Raw genomic sequence first — 24,355 nt, forward strand, 5'->3', positions numbered from 1 at the left:
TTTTTGAGACATTTAAATTATTGTTCTATTTACATCTATACAAATGAATCGGTGACGTTAAGGCAGAAAACATCTTTTGCGCAACTTGAATGGATATGTAAGGTAGCATTGTTCTCTCTGGGTTCCTGATTTATCCTTTCCGTCAATGAGTGTGATGGGAACATATTTGTAGAAGTCAATGATTTCTTTCACAGAATTAAATTTCTGGGGGGAAAAGGAAAAATTGTAGTCAGTGATTGAAAATGGAATTGACAGATGTTTTTGTCTATAACATTAAAAGACTTGCAAATTACAGCATTAGAAATAGGCCATATTTTGCACAGAATTATGATTAGATTAGATGGAAGCTATCATAAAAGGAAAAGTGCCAGAATTTAATCATCTTAATTCCTTTGTGTCTCTCTGTTTTGTGTAGGAGAAAGCACCTGACTGCTTAGGGCAAAAGGGGAGCATGTCTAAGCCCTGAGAATGCAGTATCACCTGTAAAAGTTTGTGATGGTAGGTGCGATGATAGATTTTGAAAAGGTGAAGCAACTATAAATCATTACTAACTTTCCCATCAAAAGTTACACTTAATTAGTGGTACATGATCATAGAATCATAGAATGCTTTGGATTGGAAGGGACCTTTACAGGTCATCTAGTCCAACCCCCCTGCAAGAGCAGGGACACCTTCAACTAGATCAGGTTGTTCAGAGCCCCATCCAACCTGACCTTGAATGTGTCCAGGGATGGGGCCTCCACTACCTCTCTGGGCAACCTGTTCCAGTGCTTCACCACCATCATTGTAGAAAATGTCTTTCTTAAATCCAGTCTAAATCTGCCCTCCCTTAGTTTAAAACCATTGCTCCTTGTCCTGTCACAACAGGCCTTGCTAAAAAGTTTGTCCCTGTCTTTCCTGTAGGCCCCCTTTAAGTACTGGAAGGCTGCTGTAAGGTCTCCCCATAGCCTTCTCTTCTCCAGGCTGAAGAACCCCAACTCTCTCAGCCTGTCCTCGCAGGAGAGGTGCTCCAGCCCTTGGATCATTTTCGTGGCCCTCCTCTGGACTCGCTCCAACAGCTCCATGTCCTTCTTGTGCTGAGGGCTGCAGAGCTGGATGCAGTACTCCAGGTGAGGTCTCACCAGAGTGGAGTAGAGGGGCAGAATCACCTCCCTCAACCTGCTGGCCATGCTTCTTTTTCTTGCAGCCCAGAATATGGTTGGCCTTCTGGGCTGTGAGCACACATTGTTGGCTCATGTCCAGCTTTTCATCCATCAGTACCCCCAAGTCCTTTTCTGCAGGGCTGCTCTCAATCACATCATCCCCCAGCCTGTATTGAAACCGAGGATTGCCCCGACCCAGGTGCAGGACCCTGCACTTGGCCTTGTTGACCCTTATGAGGTTTACACAGGCCCACTTCTCGAGCTTGTCCAGGTCCCTCTGGATGACATCCCGTCCTTCTGGCATGTCAACTGCACCACTCAGCTTGGTGTCATCTGCAAACTTGCTGAGGGTGCACTTGATCTCGCAGTCAATGTCATTGATGAAAATACTGAACAGCACTGGTCCCAGTACAAACCCCTGAGGGACACCACTTGTCACTGATCTCCATCTGGACATTGAGCCGTTGGCTGCTACCCTCTGGATGTGACCATCCAACCAATTCCTTACCCACTGAGCAGTCCACCCATCAAATCTGTATCTCTCCAATTTAGGGAGAAGGATGTTGTGAGGGACCATGTCAAAGGCTTTACAGAAGTCCAGATGGATGACATCCATTGCTTTTCCCTTGTCCACTGATGTGGTAACTCTATCGTAGAAAGCCACGAGGTTGGTCAGGCAGGACTTGCCCTTGGTGAAGCCATGCTGGCTGTCTCGAATCACCTCCCTGTCCTCCATGTGCTTTAGCATAGCTTCTAGGAGGTTCTGTTCCATGATCTTCCCAGGCACAGAGGTGAGGCTGACAGGTTGGTAGTTCCCAGGGTCCTCCTTTCTACCCTTTTTAAAAATGGCTGCAATGTTTCCTTTTTTCCAGTCACCAGGGACTTCACCTGACTGCCATGACTTTTCAAATACCATGGAGAGTGGCTTGGCAGCTACATTAGCCAATTCCCTCAGGACTCTGGGATGCATCTCATCAGGTTCCCATAGACTTATATATGTTCAGGTTCCTCAGGTGGTCATGAACCTGATCTTCCCTTACAGTGGGAGGGACTTTACCCCCCTGGTCCCCAACATGTTGATACTTTACACTGCAAGTTTCTTTGTGACTTTTTAAATATACCTTTTATTTTCCCATTCAGTTTACTGAGAAAATTGCTATAAATTCCCTTTAAAGTATGGAACAAGAAGGTGCTCAGCAGGCTTTTTTAGTCTTGTTCTCTGGTATTCAAAACAATGACATCCTCCAAGCCCTTTCCTAAAATAATAAAGGTGTGGTTCGAGATTCCTGAACTGATCAAGCAGCAACAGAAAGCTATCCAAGGTATTTATCCTCATCTGTCCTGGTGGGAGTCTTTTAATCCTACCATTCTGATGGTTAGCAGTCCTTCAGTTTAAATAGTTCTCTTCCCTGTATGTAACTTGTAAGCTCTCATCATACCACTAAGCTGTCTTCACACCAGTGTTTCTCCTCTTGAGCTGTTCTTTGGCCTCATTGGTATTAAATCACTAGAACTGTACACAGTAATGCAAGCTTACTGTGACATTAATACTTATCCTGTATTTATATTATATCACATTTACTGTAAGCATGGGCATTCATTGTATATATGATGGTATCTCATGATAGTCCCTGTCATCTCCATCTGATCCACACCTTGTTTATAACAAGAGAATCCAATCTGTGATTTGGTGTAACTGTTCCTGTATTATTTTAAGATGAAAATTATTTGATCTCAAAACCAGTGTGCTATTTTTTTAAAGTTTTGGTTTTATAATTTTTACTTGTATACATTTGTTTCACTTTGCTGTTTTGTCTTGCCTTACGTTCAAGATCACTATTGCTACTAGAAATCTAGGCAAAACTGTGGTTTGTATTTCATGTCATACCAAAGTAATCCTAACTTTTTTTTATTTTTAACTTGCTCTTTATCAGTACCAGTTCTTTTTCTGTTTTCTCATGGGTTTTGTTGGTTGGAAAGTTAAAAAGTCTTACTGTAATTGTTGATCTGCTTTGGAAATTTGACTTGGCTTCACTTGGCTAATGTCACGTTATTCATCACTGTACCTTTAAGCTGTAGTTCTTTGGTAATGTGGGAAAAATGTCTCAGCTGTTACTTAGATCTTTTTTTTCCTATTTTATTTCATCCTGTACTCTTGTTTGAGTTAGTGAGATTTAAAATATTAACCTCTGAATCTCTTCTTGGCTGCTAGAACATGAAATTGACTTAGGCATCATACTAAGTGAGAACTGATGATCCAGAACTTTGTCCTTGGCCCTTTTAATGGAAATGCACACTTTGTTAGGTGTAAAGACACGTAAAGACGTAAAGCTGAAGAAAATTCAGTACTTCAGAATTGTTCATTTCTCTTCACTGTCTGAAGAGACTCAAACAGATCTCTGCTGCCTTAGGAATGTCCTATCTGCTGGTCTCCAGACTATTCTGGGGAGACAGGAATAGGGTCTCACAGATTGCTTGTGAAAGGTGTAATTTTGAATTCCATTGAGGTGGTGGTAGGACTCTGGACTACATGTTGCACATCCTGAATGAGAACAGTTCGTCCTTGAACTGTCATTTAAGCTGTGGACAAGATGTTTACCTTGTAAACATCTTACATCTCTCTCAGTTGAAAGTATTAGCATCCCCTGACAGGTGTTCACTGTGCCCATTTTCCTGGCAGTAACTTTTGACATAACACTGTCAGTGGAATACATTGTGGAAGTGCTCCCTCATCTCCCTCTAAAGAGTCAGGCCAGTTTAATGGCTGATGAAGGTAGTTGGAGCTAATCCATTTGACTCACTTTGAGGTACATTGAGTTGAATTGATGTGACTTGTACGACTAATGGTTTGAAAATGAAAGATAGCTGCAAATAGTGATAGGGAGTGGTGAGGGTGGAGAAAACATCTGTGGCCAGAACAGTGAGATCCAGCGATACACGTTGGGCCTTGCTCTAAGATTCTTTGTAAAACAGGCACTGACTTGAAGAGGAGCCTACTTCTGCCTTTGATATTTAGTTATTGCATTGTGAATTGAGCCTGATGCTGCAGACATGCTAAAAATATGTATTTTGTGTGTGGCAGATGTAGTTTTGCAAAGACGATAAGAAAAATATTTAATTTTTGTGTCATGATCAACTTTAAATGTGACCAAGGTTTTGATTTATTTATCTTCAAAAGAACTGTGTACATGAAAAGAAGCAGGTATCTCTGGATCTTTAATATCGAAAACTGACTGGAGTTGGGGAAGGCAACAGCCAAGTAAAGAGTGCCCAGAGCAGCAGTTTTGAATGTAAATGCCAAAATTCCACATATGTCCCATTTGGGGATCTGTCTTTAAAGGCCAAATCACATAAAGCTATAGTGAGCTCAGTATAATATATGAAATATGTATGTAGATCTGTGGCTACACAGATCTGTGGCAACATCTGTGGCTAAATTGCTAGCAAAAGACACAGCTCTACTAACAGTGTTTGTGCCCTTTTTTTTTTTTTCCTCTGCTCCTATTCATTATGTTCTAGCTTGATACTAATTTAGCTGCATGGGACTTCAGTTACTTGCCATTGATCACCATCACATAGGCATAGAAGTAACAATTTTTAAAAATAAACAGAAATATGATGATCAGTGCTCCCCCCCCCCCAGGCCTTAGAAGGCTATTTGAGAGCTAATGATGCACTCATGAAAGTTGAATTAGATACATTAAAAAAAATTGTTAATCAGAAGTCTTTTTTGATCATACAAAGTGTTAACACCTCATGAACTGTATATGAAAAATCAAGAGTTGCAATCAGATAGGGAAAACTTTGAATAATTAAATGTAAGGAAAAACAAGTTTTTAATGGATGGAAATAGACTAATTCAAAAGTGAAAACATGCTGCAGAAAATCAGTAAGATTGAACCTTTGAATAAAATGAACAACTGGGGAGAAGTGTAATAGGTCTGCACCTGTTTGTTGTTGTTTAGGTTGCTTTCTCTTTAGCAGGTGAAGAAAGAATTTTCAGCTAATCTAGATAAAGCAGCTAGTCTCTCTGCATTGCATACTGCAAAATGTGGTGTAACAAAGGGCTTCCCTGTGGAGGCGCAATGCAGAGCACTCTGGAAAGCATTTTAACAGGCATTGGAAAATTACAGGCAGCAATCTTGCTGTAATTCACAGCCTTACAAATTGTTTTCACCCTCCTGAGATAAGAACCTTAAGCAAGCTGCAGAAGTTGAGATGACAGTTTTCAAGAAAGAGCATTTTTGGGGAATCCTTTCGGACTGCCTGAGGTAGAAGAAGCTCTGCTGAGCAAGGTTGGTGCTGTTGATTGTTCATTATTGCACATGTGCTTCGTGCCCAGTCCAGTGTTAATTTTATTTTCATGTCTGCTGCTGAGAATAATGCATAGAAGTGGGAGGCCGTCATTTCTGTGGCTCCCTGCTACTACACATAGCTGACTAGCAAAACAATTCTGAATTTTTTTCTGTTGTAGTTGATCTATGGGAGGATTTCTGAATTCAAGAGAAACAATAGTCAATATTAAAAAAGAAGGCTTATGGTAACATGTCATGATTACAGATTTGGCCTGATAGACCCAAGTCTTAGATATACTCTTGGTTATTAACTAGATGCTTGAAATCCTTATTCTGGAATTGCAACTTTCCAATTTGACTGTTGTCAGTCCAGACCCACTGTTTAAGAAAAGGTACTTTCTGTGCACAAGTTGGAACATACAACAAAATCATATATTTTGGTATTTCCCGAGATGGGAGGGATTGTGTTCTTCCTTCCTTCTAGTTCAGTAAAAATTGTTCACATATTGTTCAGGTAATTTTCTAGTTGCCTTAATTGCTAAATCTGTTAAAATGATGAAAATTTAGTTTTATGTCTTTATTCTGTAGTGTACTGTACATGTACTACATTATCCTGTAGTGTACCATATTTCAGGTCCATTCAATTTTTTTAGTAAGTCATCGTTTCTAATCTGCGCCTTTTTTTATCAGGGCCATTACAGGAAGACTAAACAATGTAAGAACCATGGAAAACTAAACTTTCTTTCTCCTAAATCACACTAAAACTCCAGGAAGTGATCTGAAGAGGTTCAGTTCAGAAATGCAGACAATGTTTCACGGAAGACTGATGGTTTACTACAGCAATGCCAGGGTGATGGTACCTGCAGTTCAGTTCTCGATTTGTTCTATCCTTCTGCTTCCCAAACTGTTTCAGTGTGCTTGAACAATGAAGGATTTTTTTTCCCCTCATTATTAAACCAGTGATCGTGAAGAACAACTTGCCCATAAACCTTGCCCTTCATCTCTGAAAGCTCATGAATCCTATCCCACATTTTCTATTAAGAATCCAAATGTAAATCTTGGACCTGCCAAATTTATCAAGTTAGCTAGGGTCAGTTTTGATTTCTGTTTTTTTTTTTTAAGTCTATCTATAGAAAAGGTAAGTTTTGAAAGTATTGACATGCGTGAAAAGGACATAATTGATGATTCAGCTACAGAGGCTTTGCTGCTTCACCTTAGTTGGATTTCTGTCTGTCGTTTACATAGCTAATAACCCTTATAGTTTGTTGCTTTGCTTTTTTGCTGTGCAGGCGGTCCTCCCTTATGCTGAATTTCATGCTCAGCTGAGCATTCTTTAAGTTTCTTTTAATTTTTTTTGTGAGTATCACATCTTTGTAGAGATGACTGTTTCAGTTTTTCACACAAGGAAAAAAAAAGGTTAAGACATGCAGATACAGTATTTGTTATTTAGTTGTATAGGTAGAATAAGAATTAGACTCTTATCATGAATATAATTGAATTTAATTATGTAAAAAAACATTGCTAATCTTAAGGGGTTTTCTAATTGAAATTTACCATATCTGGAAGACTGATTGGTGGGAACCCACATGATTTAATTACTTCTAAATATCCATGACAACTTTTATCCTATTTCCTCACTTATTAAAAAAGATACTGATTCCCCTTTTGCCATATGAGACAGATAATAAGAGACATTATGCAGCAGTAACAGCAACAGGCCATGGTGTCACATATGTGGAGTTCTATATATTTTAAAATATCTGCTTATATTGTAACAAGTTAAAAAATATGCTAAAATAATATGTATACCTGGAAAGGGAAGACTTTTCTTTCCCTTTTACTTTGCAGGTGTTACTTAGAGTAGGTAAAAGTATTATAAGTGCTTAGGAAATTTTCACATCGATTTAAATCTGAATTTGAGCATGGCATGTAAAATTCAGTTTTAAATTGTTATCTTGAAGTTGCTTGAAACTTTGAGACATACTTGAAATAAGAGTATTGTAAAAACCTTTAATGAAACAGCAAGCTTGTTATGTGGGAGAGTTTATAACTAATCTTTAGTATTAAGAACTTGTGAAGTACGACATAAAAGCAATAGACTGTAAGATTAGATGGGATTTTACTTACATCATCTCCTCTGAGCCCTGTTCCCAGTGCGTATTGTTGGCTCTCTTCCAGAAAACGTACTTTAATGTTGTATACTCTTCTTCCGTAATAGACAACCAAAACATATGGTTCAGTGTTTGATTTCTTTGAACAATCTCTAACCAAGAATGTCTCATCCTGTATGACACAGATTTAAATTATGGATTGTAGGGTTAGTTCGCAAAAAAACTTGTAAGCCATTGTGGACAGTTTACAGACATTTTCTCCAAGAGTTTACACCCCAGGTTTCAAGGTAAATTGTACTTACAGTGTTTTCCTGTAACAGTGCCTTCTCTGCTTCATGGCGATCATATTCTCCAATGTACCATTCATAGTTGTTTAAATCCTTAATTTTAAGATAGTATAATCAGTGTATAGATATTAACCACAGCTGGCAGAAGCAAAAACCAGTGAATATAGATTATACCTGATCTGCATTTAAAGCAAGTTTAGCACAGTTTATAAAAATAATTGCAATGCATCTATGTTGAGAAGTCCTGTTAGGAAATCTGAATCAAATTAGCCGTGTAAATTCTTATCTGTGGTTTCAAGAGCTCACATTAGACTGTTTTCAGAGGTGCTGAATACCCACAGCTTTCAGACCATTGAACTTCTTGGGGAAATATTTTCAGTAAACAGCAGTTCTTATGGTGTGTGTGTGCCCTATAATGATAATCCTGTTTTCTAAAAACCTGTCTCCTTATGAAGTGAAGCGTTCTTTACCTTTTCAGTGGGTTGGGTAAGAGGTTGCATTTCCCATTTTACAAGTGAATGGTTTGATTTATTTTTGCATGCTGTGTACGGCGTAGGAGATGGTGACCTCTTCACTGACAAATTCTCTACATTTAACATGGACCCTGTAAAAGTAAATTCAGAAGGAAAAAAGTTGTATTTTTTAAACTTAAGTTATAGTTTCATTTTACCCTATTGGTTTTACTTAGTAAGCCTGAGAATAGCATTTACAGTTAGAAATACAGTACTGTGGTACTAACCTTTAAAATTTAGAGCTGTCAGTTATGAGTGGTCTTGTGCTAATGCAGCACCAGTGATTTCAGATTCATGCCCCAAGGGATTTAACATATTAGTTTCCTGATGTTTTTTAATTGACATCACTCTGCCAGGTTCTTGTGCACATAAACATAGCAAAATATTAAAGGTAAACTATTAATAAAATATCAAATGCTAAATAAAATAATACATATGGGACAAGTGTAACAGTTCATTCTGTTCTACTTTTGCCTTTTGAGCCCCTTGTATTTGTGTTGGATCAGAGCTGCTGTTACGTTGGATCATATTAAAGTGCCTTGTTATCCTATTGCCAGCTAGCATTGTTTCCACCAAGCTGTTGAAACCTTGAAGGATTCAGAGGTTCTGCCATGCTGGTGAATTTCAGTCTGCTCTGCGACTTTGAGTCACTGAGGTGAGCAGCTCCAGTGCCGGCAGGATCTGCCGCAGAGCGCTCCAGCGTGGTGCACAGGTGGGTTTCCTGAACTGGGGGAACCTCAGGGGGAGTGAAGAGACTGGCCAGGAGCCCGCAGCTCGTGCAACAGCAGCTGATGAGACCTGGGCAGGGGCCAGGAGCAACGGCGGGAGATTTAAACGCCATGTAACTGAAGCTAGCACTCAGTCACCAAGGTAAGCAGCTCCAGTGCTGATATGATCCAAACATGCACTTGAAAGGAAATTGTAGGATAGTGGGGGGAAAGGCCACTTGTTTGTTCTGTCCCTGTTGTTTCATGAGGGCAAGGAGTTTACAGAGGGAAAAAGAGATTGTGCCATCTCAGAGAGCCTGAATGACCAAGAGCAGTAGTAGGGACGGTAGGAAGTGTCTGAAGTGGAGATGGGTGTGGGGCATCCAGGAAAAAGATGGAGAGATTGCTGAGAACAGCAGGAAACAGACCTAGATGAGCTTTGTGGATTCTATGAAGACAGATTTTTAGTAGGTATCGAGAGGAGAGTATGTGGAATTGCACCCCCAGCACAAGAAGGATGTTAATAACCAGAAGTGGCTCAGTAGAAGGCCACCACCACAGTCAGGGAGCTGGAGCCTGTGAAACAAAGCTAGGGGAGGTGGGCTTGTTTAGCCTGGCAATGACCAAAGTTAAGGTGAATCCTACTTTATCTGAATAAAGAATATAGTCCATATGTTCTTCCTGGTGTTGTTTGCTTTTACCATAAATTCACATTATGCAACTCCTAGGTTGTTGGCACAGCTCAGGGGTTTTGATACAAAAGAGCATTTGCAGAGGCAGTTAAGGGAAAATATAAAAGTATAGTAAATGTAGTCAAGGACAGTAGGAAGTTACCAGCATGGTTGATTCCTATAACTCCTTGGTCCCCAAAGCTCCTGAGTCTCCCAAGCTACGAACTCTCTTTTTAAGGAATGGAGATGCAGTGTGAGCTAACTTGGCTGGTGCGTTTTAATGACATTCAAAAAACCAAAAAGACCAAGGTCATGTTATTTATATGTACTCCATCTAAGGTGTAGATACACCTCTTTATCAGTGAATCTTTTTGAAAGACAAATATATCAGAGAGTTTCCTTTATAGCATCTTTTATCTTTAGTATGCATTTCTGCAAAAAGAAAAACATGTTTACACAACAAAATGATAAGTGTTTTCTTTTGCTTACACAATTCTTATTATGAAGTTTGGCTAATAAAGGGATTTTGCTTTTCAAAAGTCTGTAAGTAGATGCTGGGGTGTTTTTCTGTCTCTTTTGGGTTTATGGAAATACTTTTTAAAGCAGGTGTAACTATAGTGAGAGGTAGGGATGAGCCACATAGAAATTTTGGGTTAAATAATAATGAGGCCGTATTTTTCTGAAAGAAGTTGGTGGACAACAGATACAATATGATATCACAGCAAAAAACTAACACAACTTTTAATGGTGTTTGTATAAGTATTATCTTCAAGTTTAGGGAGACAGAGTGCATATGAATGAAGTGATACTGCTCCTGTGTGTTGCATTCAGTTCTGGGAATCTTAAAGAAATCCAGGGAACATGAGCAGAGGGACATTGCCACGGTTTCCGGGCAAGCCGTACCACAGGCCGTTTCTTGTCAGTGCACCCCACAAATTTTAATGTTGGCTTCCAGTATGTTTCCTTAGGTAAAACCACATAGTCCAGGGGATGTGTGTCCAGGGATTACCAACCGTAATAATTTGACAGACCTGCCTGGTAGTGGCACTTACAAGTCCTTCCCTCTAGGAATCTGGGATAAATGTAAAGCAATTTCTTCAAAGATCAGTGTCTTTGTTTACACAAAGACATTAAACCCCTAGTAGCTGCTCTATAATGTCCTGAACATCTGTAGCTTCCATTTAGCCCAACTGATTGCATCTCTGCCTAGAAAAGCAGAGACTGTTGTGCTCACAGCATGCTCCTTCTCTGTGGGTGTCTCTTTGTATGCCCAATTTGTCTTCTCTTCCTTTCCCCATTGTCCTTCAGTGGCTCATCCAAATCCCCTTCCTTTTCTGGGTGTGGGGGTCTGCAATGGTTTAACACTTGCCTTCTAGGTTGGGCATTTCTTAGCTTGAACCAGGCATGGGGTATAGCCAAGCAAGTAACTCTCCGCTTGTTTATTCACTGCTATTGACTGTGCCATTGTTTTACTTGTTTTCTGCTTGCTTTCTTTAACAATCCCTTTGCGCTAACTCCGTGCATTGAAAATCCCTGGTGCAGACATACCCACCTAGAAACACGAATCTGTTCCTTATTCTTACTTATCCCTGCCAGGTTTAGTTTTCAAAGCAATCTCTGGTTCTTACCTGAGCTGCAAACGCTTTTAGAGCTCCTTGTACATTGAAGGCTAGGAGAAAGCGATGAATGAAAGTAACGTCAGAAAAATATTTCTGTTAGTGGCAAGTATTTAAGTAAGAGTCAAATTAGAGAGCAATGCTTAGCTGTGCTTCCCCAGAATACCCCTTCCTCCCTCTGCAGATTGCAGCTTTGGGCCTTCCTGGGCTTCAGGTGGTAATTTTGTATTTAGCATCTTTTGACAGATTTATCTTCCATTAATTTCACCAGCCACTTTTTGAAGTTACATAAATTTTTACTCTCCACAAGAGTCTTTGGCAAGAGTTTCACATTTTAACTGCATGTGTAGTGAAGCACAATTTGCTTTTGTTCATTTTGAGCCCATTCCCTGCTAATTTCACCTGATGTTCCCAGTCCTTCTGTATGAAGACCCAGGGAGCAGTTGTTCCCTGTCCTTTCTGATTTTCTAGACTGCTGCTGAGTACCCAGCTGGTATTTTGTTGTGCTATTAATTAGAACGGTTACACTGGGAAGAGCACCGACCAAATAACTTCACATAACAGCCACTGGTACCACACAAGAAGAAACAAAATGCTAGGGGTCAAAAATACTGCACATTTACTCCAGGCAATACTTTTATCTTGGGGAAATGCCATCATCGTAAACAAGGCTAGATGAGAGATGCAGTATTTGTCTAGGAAAGATGTGAAATCATTCATATACTTCCTCTACTTTATCCTACACTTTTAGTTTTTGTTGAGTACTTTAGGAGGATATAGATTTTAAAACACATTTAGAAAAGAAAGATAGGAGCAACTGTGGCAGATTTCTATGGAAGAATAATTGGCCTTTGGAAGGCCAAGTATGTATTCTTTGTAAATAAAAACAAAATAAGGGGGAGAGGAAATGCTGAGACTGGAGATGGCAGAGCTTCTTTATACAGTATATTTAACACCCTATCACGGAAAGTGAGGCAACAATGTAATACAGTAGGATGCTATTAAAGATAAAAACTGAATGTGCAATTAGAATAGCTTGAAAGCAATTACCAAAGATGGTTATTGTCATGCGTCACGGCAAAACATAATATATCACTACATGGCATTAGAAAGCGATACCATCTTGCTTTATTGCATAGAGAAGTATAATTTTCTAGGGCAGAATGTTTAGTCCTTGAAGCATCCAGTACAAACTCATGAAATTCTTATATTCCTACCTGGCTTCAGGATGATGCTTTGGTTTATACTGTTGTGCTCGAAAAGATATTTCAGGTTTCTTCCCCAAATCTGTAGCTACTAATAAAAAGAATAGGAAATTATTATTTCCTCTTATGTGTAACTTTGACAGTATCTAGCAACTACCATGAAATAAATTAACTTAATTAAATTCATATATGAGGGGAGGCAGTTCAATAGAAAAAGGTAATAGACTACAACCAGTCTGGCTTAAATGAGTCAGCTAACGATTTCAGTGGGAAACATTTATGCTAGTACTGAATGTTACATGGTGAACGTTACAGGTTTTGCTGATGCCAAATATGGCTTCACATAATGGTAAATAATGCAGAATGCTGTACTAGAAGTATAGAGAGGGTTTATAAATCCTTTTTATAGGACAGGATAGATAGGCATTGAATGTATTAATGCAGTCAATACTGCATTAATACTAGCTGAAAATCAGGAAACTGTGCCTTAATCCGCAAAAGGAACTGCCAGAGGAAATTATGAACTTATTAACACAGAGGTGTAAACAGCATAAAAATCATGCAGCCTTCACAGTATTTCAGAGTAACATTTTTCATGGACCTTCATGCACACATACACAGCGGATGGCTTAAGCTGTTTTTTTCCAAGCTGTATGTACATCTAAAGAATTGACATGTTTTTAAAACATGTTTTTTTTAAAAAAACCCTGCTTTTTGTAGCTCTAAAAACCTAAAGCTCTTAAAAATCTTTCAAAATTCTCACCCTAAATTACAGGAGAGGAGCAAGATGGAGAGAAGGGAGATATTCTCTGTGCAGATCCAGTCTTTTATCTTCAGGATATCCTTCCCTCAGTTTTTTAGGTTCCAATACTCTTATTTTCCCCAAGACCTGAAGACTTTGATTTGCTTAGAACAAATGTGATACCCTGGTTCCACAAATAGCTGTAGTTTATGCTAAGTTAAATTCCTTTTTTTGCGTCATCTTCCACAACTGTTGAGGTCACTCTAAATCTCTCTATTTTTATTCTTAGCAGATGTATACCTGGGGGATGTCTCTTACTCATTTAAATATAGAGCCAGACGGCCTGTTGCTACGTAGCAGGGTAGATGTCAGGTTCCTATACTGATTACTTCAGCTGGAGTTTTAATGATAGAATATTATGTTCTTGGAATATGAAGGAAAGATAACAAGTTAATATCATAATATTAAGTACTAACCTTGTTCTCTTCCAGGTGCCTATATAAAATGATAACATAGACAGTAAATATTTTTCTTTTACCAACTTGAACTTACCCCAACAGACCCAACTATCTTTTAATTTTAAAACAATTTATAGACATTCAATCATTAATACCTGATCACTTTGTCAAAAACTCAGCTGAATGTTGATTGACAGTCCACTGACAACGAGAACCAAATTTTTAGGGGTAGAAGTGAACATACGGTTTGTTGCAATGATCACCATTTCATAATGACTATTGTGCATCAGTTTAACTTACAATATGGTTGTCCATCATTGATCTTGTATTAAATCAAGAGATTGATTTTGATTAACTGGAGATACACTATCCAAAGATTAAAATCAGTCATTTATTTTCAGGCTCCTCCACTGACAGTACAACTATTTTTACTGTCATGGCAGCTACTTCATTCAAAATCACTGTATGGGGAGTCTTAATTCAGCATATTAGGTTACAGAGAAGTGAATGATAGACAGGTGTCTAGAGACCAGATTTTGACTCATAAACTTTCACTGTATTTCTGTATTGTTTGATTCACACAGGAATAGTAATTATTTTGATTAATTTGATACACACAAGACTATAATACATAAATATTAAAGATAAGAATTTTTTACTCTTTTCAGATGTTGCACCTTGAGTCTTCCTTAAAAGTTACTTCCCCAGCAATGTTTTCCTATTACTTAGAAATTCATAGTCTCATTCAGGTTGGAAGGGACCTAGGCAGGTCTCTAGTCCAAGCTCCTGCTTAAAGCATGGTGAACTGCAAGATGAGACTTGGGCTCAGAGCATTGTCCCACTGGGTCTCGTAAATCTCCAGAACCTAGATTTCAGTTTCTCTGGGCAACCGGTTCCAACACCCTCATAATTATTTTTTCTTCCTTATTTCTGGTTGAAAACTCCCTCATTTCAAGATCGTTGCCTCTTGTACTTCCAGTGTGCACTCTGTAAAGTGCCATGCTCTGCCTTCTGGATAATCATCTCTTAGGCACTGGCAGGCTGCTACTAGGTTCCCCCAGAGCTGCCCCCCTCCAGGCTAAGGGATCCCAGCTCCATCAGCCTCATTTCACAGGGCAGGTGTTGCACACCCTGACTGCACTGGTGACCCTCTGCTGACCCACTCCTCTCTGCCAACAGCAGCCTTGCGTGGTACTCCAGGTGTTGTCTAATGAGTGATGAGTAAAAGGGAATAGTCCCTTCCCTTGATCTCTTGGCTGTGCTTCTCTTGATGCAGCTTGATACGCTGTTAGCCTTTACGGCTACCAGTGGCTCGTGTTCAGCCTACAGTCCCCAGGTCCTTTTGAGCAGAGCTGCTGCCAAGGGGGTTAATCCATCCCAGGGCAGGATTTTGCATTTGTCCTTTCCAATTTCAGGAGGCTTCTCTTGACCCTTTCCTACAGCCCATCTGGGTCCCAGGGAAGGGCAGTCCTGCTCTCAAACCTATTGACCTGCCATTTGGGGTCTGAAACCCTGACAAGGGCATGCTCTTGCCTCCTCTTCTGTAGGTCACACTGAAACTAATTATGTCTTCAGAGCTATATGAATGGGAAGTGATCCAAAATAAATTTTATCTTTTCCCTGTTATGAGAGATACAATATTTCTGCTTAAGATGTAGTCAAACTAAGAGCCTGTTAGGAGCTGTGCAGCTGTACAATGCCCAGCCAGAAATATTAATTACAGATGTAAGCTATTTATTGTTCTTGGGGGTGTTTTCATATTTGGTTTGTAATGAGTCAGTATCTAGCATAAGACAAAGCTTTTTGTGTTAAAATACTATCTTTCTTGCCAATATCCCATTTTTTAGCATTAAATGTTGATTATAATATTGCAATCAAACCATGTTTTGTAATGATCTTTCAAACTAAAAGAGTTTCTAACCATGGGAGGACTGGGGTTCTGGGACAGCCTCCCAGTCAGAACTGTGGAGAAGAAAAACTCAAAGGGTTTGAAAGTTAGAGCTAGACCAGTCTACAGATTTGTGCTACAGCCCACTGTGATAGGAAATGGCTGAATTTAACTAGTATAGATATGCCTTTCTTTCCTCTGTTCCCTTACAATGAGAGAAAAAACAATATAACAGAAACATATTAGTGCAGTAAATAGAATATGCAGCGAGAAATACAAAATGCCATAAATTATACCCTATCTCTGAATTTTACAAACGTCCTTTAACACTCTGCAGTATTGTAGGGACTGTATCTCTTAATACATCTTATAGGAAACCACTTGTCATAACTAAACCCCTTTATTGCTAAACCCATTTCCTCTGCTTTACTTAATTGGCCTGAGCAGAAAGTGAAGGAACTTGTTAAAAACTTTTTACAGAAACTGGGATCTGAAAAAAAAACCAAAACCAAACCCAACCACTTTACCAGTCTCTGTGTAAAAGTTACTGCTTTCTGCTTTATATATGCCTATAGGTGAACTCACAGCATTGCCTCTCAGCTTCTGCCTTCTGGCCACAGCCAGCAGGTGCAGGGGTCGTCGGTGGCGGGGCTGCAGGTGGCCGTGCTGGGAGGAGAAGTGGTCAGCTTGGAGGTGCAGGGAGGGAGGGAAGAGCCCTTTTAGCCTCTGTCAGACAGGGGAACTCAGAGCTGCTGCTTCAGCATCGCTGGCGTTGAGAGCACACGCGTCTCAGCAGTGCCTCGAGCCCAGATCTGCCCTTGGTGGAGCTTTGCAGACTGGCTGTGAGGAAGGTGGGTTGTGAGCTGGAGGATGGGGCTAGTGGGAGATGAACTGGGGGATGTACTGGGGCTTACTGGGCTGCCCATGGCTCGGGAGGTTTGAGGACATAGCAGAGTGTGAGCTTTGGCACACTGTGGCTGTGGTCCTCACCTCACTGGGGAGGGCGGCGAGGGGTTCGGCTGGGGGAAGCCGTAGGACCACGCAGGTGCCTGAGCAGCAGCGTGGTGGCCCCCTCGGTTGCCGCCGAGCTGTTTTGCAGGCAAAGCTGCCCTTTGTCTGAGGTGACGGATTTTGCAGGACTTGTGAGAGGCCCTAGGGAAGGAGGGGGCGGGGGAGGAGAGAGAAGGAAGCTGGGGGATAATAGGTGAGGTTCATTCTGGATAGAAAATTTGACAGTGTTTTGTTTCTCTTCTTGAAAAGGGTCACATCATTTTTGAGGTAGCCTTGTGTTTACATCACAGTAATCCTATTACACTACTCTGTTAACCTTTACCATTTCTGTTTTCTGCTTTTAAAAATCTATGTGTAATCTCTGTTTCTCTGAAAGAGAGTGTCTCTCCTGCTGCTTACTGTTCATAGGCATCCGCAGCATCTGGTAGTTATGAGAGATGCTTTTATGTGGTTACTTGGGAAGGTAGCTTTACACTGTATGTATGTTTTCATTTCTGCAGGCAACTTCAGGAACTTACCTTACCATTCATACAGTAGTGGTATTGAAAATGTTACACACATAAAAGACAGATACATTTATGACCCAAAGCTAATATGATTCTTAGAGTATTTTTACCTAATAGGCTACAATACTGTTACAAGGGAGGCTGTGCAGCCATGGAATGTGTATGCTTTTTATCATCATAATATATACAAAGATGATTACTTACTTCATTTAGTTCCTTAACAGATAGATGTCTGGAAAAGAATTATATGCAAAACCTTTTGTTATCATAAAATAAAAATCACTTTGAGTACTTAAATACTTTGATTACATCATCACTGAAAATTAACAGCCCTTGGCAAGGGAAGAATTTTATTAGTGCTATAGAAATTCAGAGGCTGATTTTTTTTTACATAAATTATTTGCAGGAAAAGGTTATGGACTTCCATAAAAAAGAATAGCATCCACTGAATTCATTATGGTAAATGAGAAAAGTCTTTGTTAAGGATTTATTCTGGGAGGAGGGGAGAAGAGATATGAATGATTATCAGCTTTCTTCACTACTTTTCATCTCATGCCAAAATGTCTTATTACTAACTTTAAAGTGAGCTATAAATGGAGGTAAATTCCTTGGAGAGTTTCAAAAATGAAACATTCGCAGAGGCAGAATGGAAAATGTAGAGGAAAGGAGGTGCAAACCAGGAAAAGAGAAATAGAGAATGCTCCTCATGGTCCTGATTCAAGTAGGTGTTTAAGTATTTTTCTGCCTTCTCCTGATATACTTGATCACCAGGCGTATCTTCCTTTCCTGAAAAGGATCATCAGAAAATATTCTCCCCCAAAAGGGACAAGGTATTGAGTCAGACATCTTTTGTTACATGTCCTGGGTTTGATGAACACTCATGCTTTTTAGCAGCTTGTATCTCATAATAAAAGACTTAGAGGACCTGATTTTAGAAGTTATTCAGCAACATAAGGTGTGGATAGGCATCTAATAGTTTTTTGAAGGCTCTAGGATTTAGTCCCTGCTTAGCTTACCTCCTGGACTGAGAAAATACGACGGTGAGTTATTTTGCTAAATCAGTCAGAGAGAATGCAAAAAAACCCCTAGGAGCTACTTTTCAACACTTGTTCAGCAAGAAGGGGTCTCTTCCTTGTGCCTGTGCTGAAAACATCAGCATGGAGAGTTAGAGAGGTAAGAAATTTGGGAATGATCTGTTACAGGAAAGTTTCAGGAAGGCTAAGAGAAAGGAGAGGAACTTTTGGGTTTGGCTAGTTGCTTTTGTGTTAGCTTCTGCAATTTGTTAGCTTGGTCTTCAAGGTCATTATTTGACGTGTGAAAGCCTGTATGCAAGACATCGGGTGCACGGTAAAGTTAAGGAGCACATGCCTATATTTTTTATGATCCTGCACATGCCTATATTTTTTATGAGGCTATTTATAGAGTTTATAAATAATAATGTGTTTAATTTTATAAGTCTTCCAAATCTTGTTGGAAAACAGGACTTGCACTGCTAAATCACATCTGCGGTTTGATAGCTTTGCTTACAGTCTAGCAGATAACGGCTGTACTCCTCCACACTGCAGCTCATACATATGTTTTCTCCTTTCAAAGCTGTGGCTGGACTGAAGATGAATGAGAAATATTTTGAGTGAAGTGTTTGTGTGGGAAATTTGTGAAGTGCGTTCCCCAGATCATGTGTGGTCTTAGTCTCTTACACATGTGATTAAAAAAACCTAGCACAACTTAAAAACCCCAAACCTATTAGAAATATGTTGGTATCTATAACTGCAGTGTGGAGTTTGGTGGTTATGACTTTTGCTACTGCCTTTTAATTCTAGCATAAGAAATGACATGTATTTATATTACAGATTTTGGCTTTATTAATAGGACCTTTCAAATGCAAGTGCTTTGCATACTGATGTCTGCTGGCAAACATGGCTTATAACAGTTCTCACAGAGCTTTCAATGTATGTGCTGCCCTACTGAGGGAGGGGATCAGTCATGGGATTTGGAACTTTGCAGCTATAGGTCAGGTCTCGCATCTGAATATGAAGCTACTTCATATTAATAAAATGTCTTAACAACCAACAGCTTTTGGAACCTAATCCATGAAAGAATTTAAGCACCATTCAGGACCCCCCCCCATCCGTAGGGCTCGGTCCATAAGTATATACTTAACTTTAAGCAGAAGATTACTTCATTGGTTTGTTAGCTTTTTTTTTTCCCCCATGGGATTTGTAGTGATCTTTGTAAAATGAAGCAAAATTCCATCCTGATGAACTGAAATTGAAACTTTATGGAAGGATGGACAGGGTTGACACAGCTCAGTTGTGCCCTAACTTCTGGCTGCAATAGGTTTTTGTTGAGAGGCATTTGAGCATTATACCCTGTGGCCCCTGGCTGTGTGTCATTCCTGTTCCCAGCCTGTGTCCACCACCATCCCCATTTATGAATGTGCATTTTGGTCACACAGCAAGAGCACATACGCATCTGATTACATGGCAGTGAGCAGCATATGTACATGCTCATCTGAGTAGATACGTGTGTTAGGTGAAAAAAGCAACCAGACTCATAACCTGGCATATGCATATGCTTGGTCATACAGCTGGACACAAGCAGTCTGTGCTTCAGGACTCAGTGCTCATCCACACTGCCATGTCGGGATGCTGAATGAACATGGGTGTTGTATGACAGAGGAGGGCAAGACGGAAAGGGCAAGAAGCGACTCATAGTCTGGATTCATTGGCCTCGTGGGCTGGAGCAAGACTTCTGGCTACAGATTAGTCATTTCCTTTGCTGAATGTAATGTCCTTGGGATGTGGAGTGTATTTCTGGTGCGGTCAGTGTGTTTCCCCATCACTTGGGTCACCAACTGTGCTAAGCAAGTGCAATTGTTTCTACTTAGAAGTGGTTGCAAAACCTCTAAATGTTAGCAAGAAAAAGTAGGATAAACCTTAAACTGTTCATGAGAGTTCCACCTACTTTTCCACTCCTTTACCATTATTTTGGCAGTTTTTTCTTTAAAAAAATGCTAGTGTCACATTACGCTAAATACTTCTCTCAATTATTCACAGCTGTCTAAACAATAACTTTTTTTTCTTAAGTAAAAGCAGAGGTGCGATGGAGGTAAAATCTCATGGTTTGACTGGGGAGAGTGTTTTGATTCTCAGGGGATGAGGATAAGGAATGCACCCGTACCTTGTGACTTTTGCTGATATTGGAAAGGTATGAGCTTGGCTGAGCGTTTTCCTCGTATGAAAGAACTGGCTGCTTATCTTCGGCTCTGGAGGAAGTGGCTGATACTGCTTTGGCAGTGTCTTCAGAGGCCTAGAGAAGTCAAAGGAGAATTTGAAGAACTATTAGGGAATAAAGGAGGCGGAGGGACTGTAAGTGCAAGCTCCAGAAGTAAAACACTGGAATTTTCCAAGAGTATTTCAACGTCTGTGCTAAGCTTAGCTCAAGTCGAGGAGCTTCTTGGGGCCCTTCAATAGCAATAGTAATTTTGGATAATACTCTACAATTGCAAGACATTACTGTACTGTGTTATGTGCCACTTAACACCGCTTTCATGCGCTTCACCAGTATGTGCCAAGTACAGCTCTCCAGTGTTGGTATTTCTGGGTGGATATGGCTGTGTATAAGGCCCAGCCAGGGAACACACTGCAGTTCACACACACAGGAAAAAATGCTTTTCATCCCAGAAAACTCACAGCTAACACGGTGCCCAGTGTTTTCCGGCAGATGTGGGCATGCTCTGCCCATGCTCTGAGACCAGCCAGTCACAGCCCAGCTCCAACTGGGAGCTGTAGCGCAGGGAGCTTGGGTGAGTAAAAGTGGAGGTGCATCCATCCTGCACTGCAGACCTGCCCTTCAGTGGTGGGCTCCTGGGGAAGGACCCTTGTGTGTTTGCATGGTACAGACCAAAATTAAGTCAGGTGAGAGAATTAAGAACCATTCTGGTCACCATAATGCAAATAGAAACAAATAGTGAAATATTGTGGAATAATGAAATGAGAATGTTCTTATTTCTGTGCTTTTACAGTTTTGAATTTGTGAAGCTACACTGTCCTTTTATGGTCTTATTTCATATTTTAACTTAAAGAATAATCTGAATATGTCTGTAATGCGAATCATATTTTAAACTTGTTTACAGCTTTTATGGCAGTCAGTACATGCATTGAGGAATAAGCTTGTCAGTCCTGGATGACCTTTTGGAAGGATGTCTTAATGTAGCAGTTAGTTGTTATTGTTTGGGGCTGAAAAGATCAAGAAGTGATTAATTATTTGTTTGTGGGCATATAATAGAAAAATATATTCGTGGAACAGAACTTGGTCCATCTTCTATGGGAGTAAGTGTCAATATTTCTGTTGATTTCTATGGACACGATTTAGACTTGTAGCAAAAAATTGGCAGAAAGATTTAAGAGGCAATGAAGTCAGTATTATCATGGTGAACAGAGCCTAAGGCACCAATACAAATCGACAGAACATTTTTTTCCCCAACAATTTATATCTGGGTTGAACCAGATTCAGGATTTCTAGGCTTTTGACTTGGTTGTAGGCTCAGCCAAGTTGGTTTTAAAGATGCAGGCCTGAGCTCCAGCTATCAACACTTACAGCTTATGTTTTGTTCTCCCTAATTTAATTTCAGAAGCTAAAAAAGTCCAAACAGAGCCAAGTAGTAAAAGGATGCCGGCTCACTTCTACTCATCTCGTTACCATGAGTGGTACAGATGGATGTGAGCGTTCATTAGCACTGAGTTCCCTGAGGAACCACAGGTAAGTGCTCTCTTAAGTGATCTTACCGTGGGGGAGGCACAGGGTTCTGGAAAAGAGAGGAAACAAAAAATCTGTGTAAGTTTTTTTTCCTTGTTTTACTAAGAGAAATGTAAAGAGTTTAGATTAAGCAGACATGCCTGTGTCAACAGCCAAAGGGTTTATGTACTGTACAGCACATAACATCATACTTTAATATGCCATTTTAAAATCACGGAGGGGTAAAAGACATCTACATAAACCACGAATGCAAATAAGTGAGATAATGCAGGACTGCAGATATGAGTTCTCTTATCATTTAGTTAGTGTTAGCAAAATTGCAGCCTGCTTTTCAAAATATAGTCAATGGCAAAATGACCTGTAAAAATTTTAATTAATGAAAGATTGTGCTTACCTGGGGTCCACGTATTTTCACTCTTTCTCCTAAAGAGAATTATTAATAATTGTTAATAGAGTGCTGTCCATATAATTCACAAATAAAGGTATAGCTTTATTCTGGTATTGTTGTTATTATTATTGGCAGTCCAGCCCCATCCTTCCCCCTCCCTGGCTCTACCTCCAGAACTCAGCTCCAAGGTCATGTTGCTGTCCCCACAGCATTCATCCTACCTATCACATCTGTATCTCCATAACTTTTCCTGCTATCAAATGAGAAGCATTAATTTCTGTGAAGCTAGGACTGGAAGCTTCAGAGGTTCAGTAGGAGGTTGTTCTGTGTGGGAATGAAGGCAAGTCACAGCCTAGACCTAAGATGGAGGTCACTGAAGACAGGATTGAGTGTGTGTTTTCTCCGTTAGCTGTTCTGCACATGAGGCCAGTGGGCTCTGAATGAGGCTTATTGCACATGGTGTGGATTTTGTTTGATCTGTACTTTATTTAGCCTTTTTTTAAGGATGGATTCGTGGATGGATTCAGATGCAATTTGTAACTCATTCTCAACTGTTTGTGCTTCTTTCTATAAAACACAAGACAGTATACTTTGGTAATTATGGTGATCATAGAAGGGTGGGAATCTTCTTGCGCTGTAGCCAAGTAAATCTTTTTAATATCACTCACAAACATTTCTTTCATAAGATAAATAACTAGGAATTAGTTAAAGTTAAAGCAGGAAAAAACAAGCATTTTTGGTTTTTTTCAGCTTAAAATATAAAATAAAGGAAATTAAAAAATTGTCATGATACTTGATAAAACAGTGAACTTTGGTTTTACATCTGGCTTTCACAATGAAACATCTGAAGGTGATATTTATTCAGGTGTTGTAAATTTAAATATTGTTTGGGGACTTTATGTATATGCTTATCAAGTTGTTTGGGATGCATTTTTTGTCTGTTTTGATCTTTGTGTAGAAATTTATAAAAAATTTGAAAAGCAATGAAAGTAAATTATTTTTTTTGCTTTCAAATTTACCAAAATATGACTGATTATTTAAATCAACATAGAAGATCTTACTAATAAAAAACCCTATTTTACTCTATTTGCATTAGATTCTGATTTTGAAAATATTTTCATAAGTTCTACATACTGAAATCCTAACTAATGCATAAAGACATGCAATATATCTTAAGTTCTTCTTCAAGTAAACCATAACAAATTGCTCTGTATAAAATAATGGTACCTTAAATATTTAACAATTCTAGAAAACAACTGTTGACAAAAATTCTTCTGTGCTGTTCATGCCATCTTGTGGCAAAGCCACTTAATAGCACTGGGCATGAGAATAAATGTTAAGATACATTTAATAACAGTGTAGTTATTATCTAAAAATAATGGAGTCCTCTATAAGCAGTATTAGCTCAGGATGTAGTAAAAATATGTATAAGTTGCATTCTCAAACTGCAGAGTTTACCTGCATGCACTGTCTTTCGTTCATCTTTCTTAATGTCAGCACACATCTCATGGAGGCAGACAAACATATAAATCCAACCTACTAAATCCTGGTGGAATTTGAAGCTTTATCTAAACTGTCAAACTGTCAGTGGGACCTTTCCTACCGATTTCTGCAGATTTTGAAGCTGGCTTACTGGAATTTCTCTCAATTCAGCTTTTTTACAAGCTACATCAGGATTTGCTCACAAAAGTCAGTCTAACAATTCATTTTGTGAACTTTATAGTCCTTACTTTCTCATAATCTGTAGGAATTATTTGGCTCTATGTTTTGTATTATCGTATGAACTAAAAGGAAAAAAATAAATTGTTTTGCATGGAATTCTTTGCATTATTTTTCTGGTTGATCAAATGTAATACTTACTCTCTGAAAATCAGCTGTTACAGCAAACATAGAAAGGATCATATTTTCCTGGCTTGGCAATTGCATTCTTTTTGACCATATTTAGCATACAGTTCAAAGAGTTGAAAATGGTAAGAGAAAAAATATAATTCCCTTTCAAGGTTAATCAGATATTTAATCCTTCAGTAGTTGACTTAATGAGATATTGCTTCATTTAAA

General features: G+C 39.4%; 1 protein-coding gene across 1 annotated transcript in view; it reads right to left on the reverse strand.

Annotated features, from left to right (window-relative positions):
* Window positions 1-57: 57 nt before the first annotated feature.
* The window catches only part of CLNK (cytokine dependent hematopoietic cell linker), a 34,944-nt gene continuing 10,646 nt past the window's right edge, over window positions 58-24,355 (reverse strand). Inside the window, exons 6-16 of the mRNA XM_072862479.1 lie at window positions 22,304-22,332; window positions 21,939-21,958; window positions 20,332-20,460; window positions 17,356-17,383; window positions 13,765-13,783; window positions 12,559-12,634; window positions 11,354-11,394; window positions 8,306-8,439; window positions 7,851-7,928; window positions 7,565-7,720; window positions 58-204 (exon numbers count right to left, since the gene is read on the reverse strand). Of these exons, the coding sequence (XP_072718580.1) occupies window positions 58-204; window positions 7,565-7,720; window positions 7,851-7,928; window positions 8,306-8,439; window positions 11,354-11,394; window positions 12,559-12,634; window positions 13,765-13,783; window positions 17,356-17,383; window positions 20,332-20,460; window positions 21,939-21,958; window positions 22,304-22,332 (857 nt within the window). The remainder of the gene's footprint in view (window positions 205-7,564; window positions 7,721-7,850; window positions 7,929-8,305; window positions 8,440-11,353; window positions 11,395-12,558; window positions 12,635-13,764; window positions 13,784-17,355; window positions 17,384-20,331; window positions 20,461-21,938; window positions 21,959-22,303; window positions 22,333-24,355) is intronic.

Source organism: Ciconia boyciana, chromosome 5, assembly GCF_034638445.1.
Source record: "Ciconia boyciana chromosome 5, ASM3463844v1, whole genome shotgun sequence".
NCBI classification, from domain to species: domain Eukaryota; kingdom Metazoa; phylum Chordata; class Aves; order Ciconiiformes; family Ciconiidae; genus Ciconia; species Ciconia boyciana.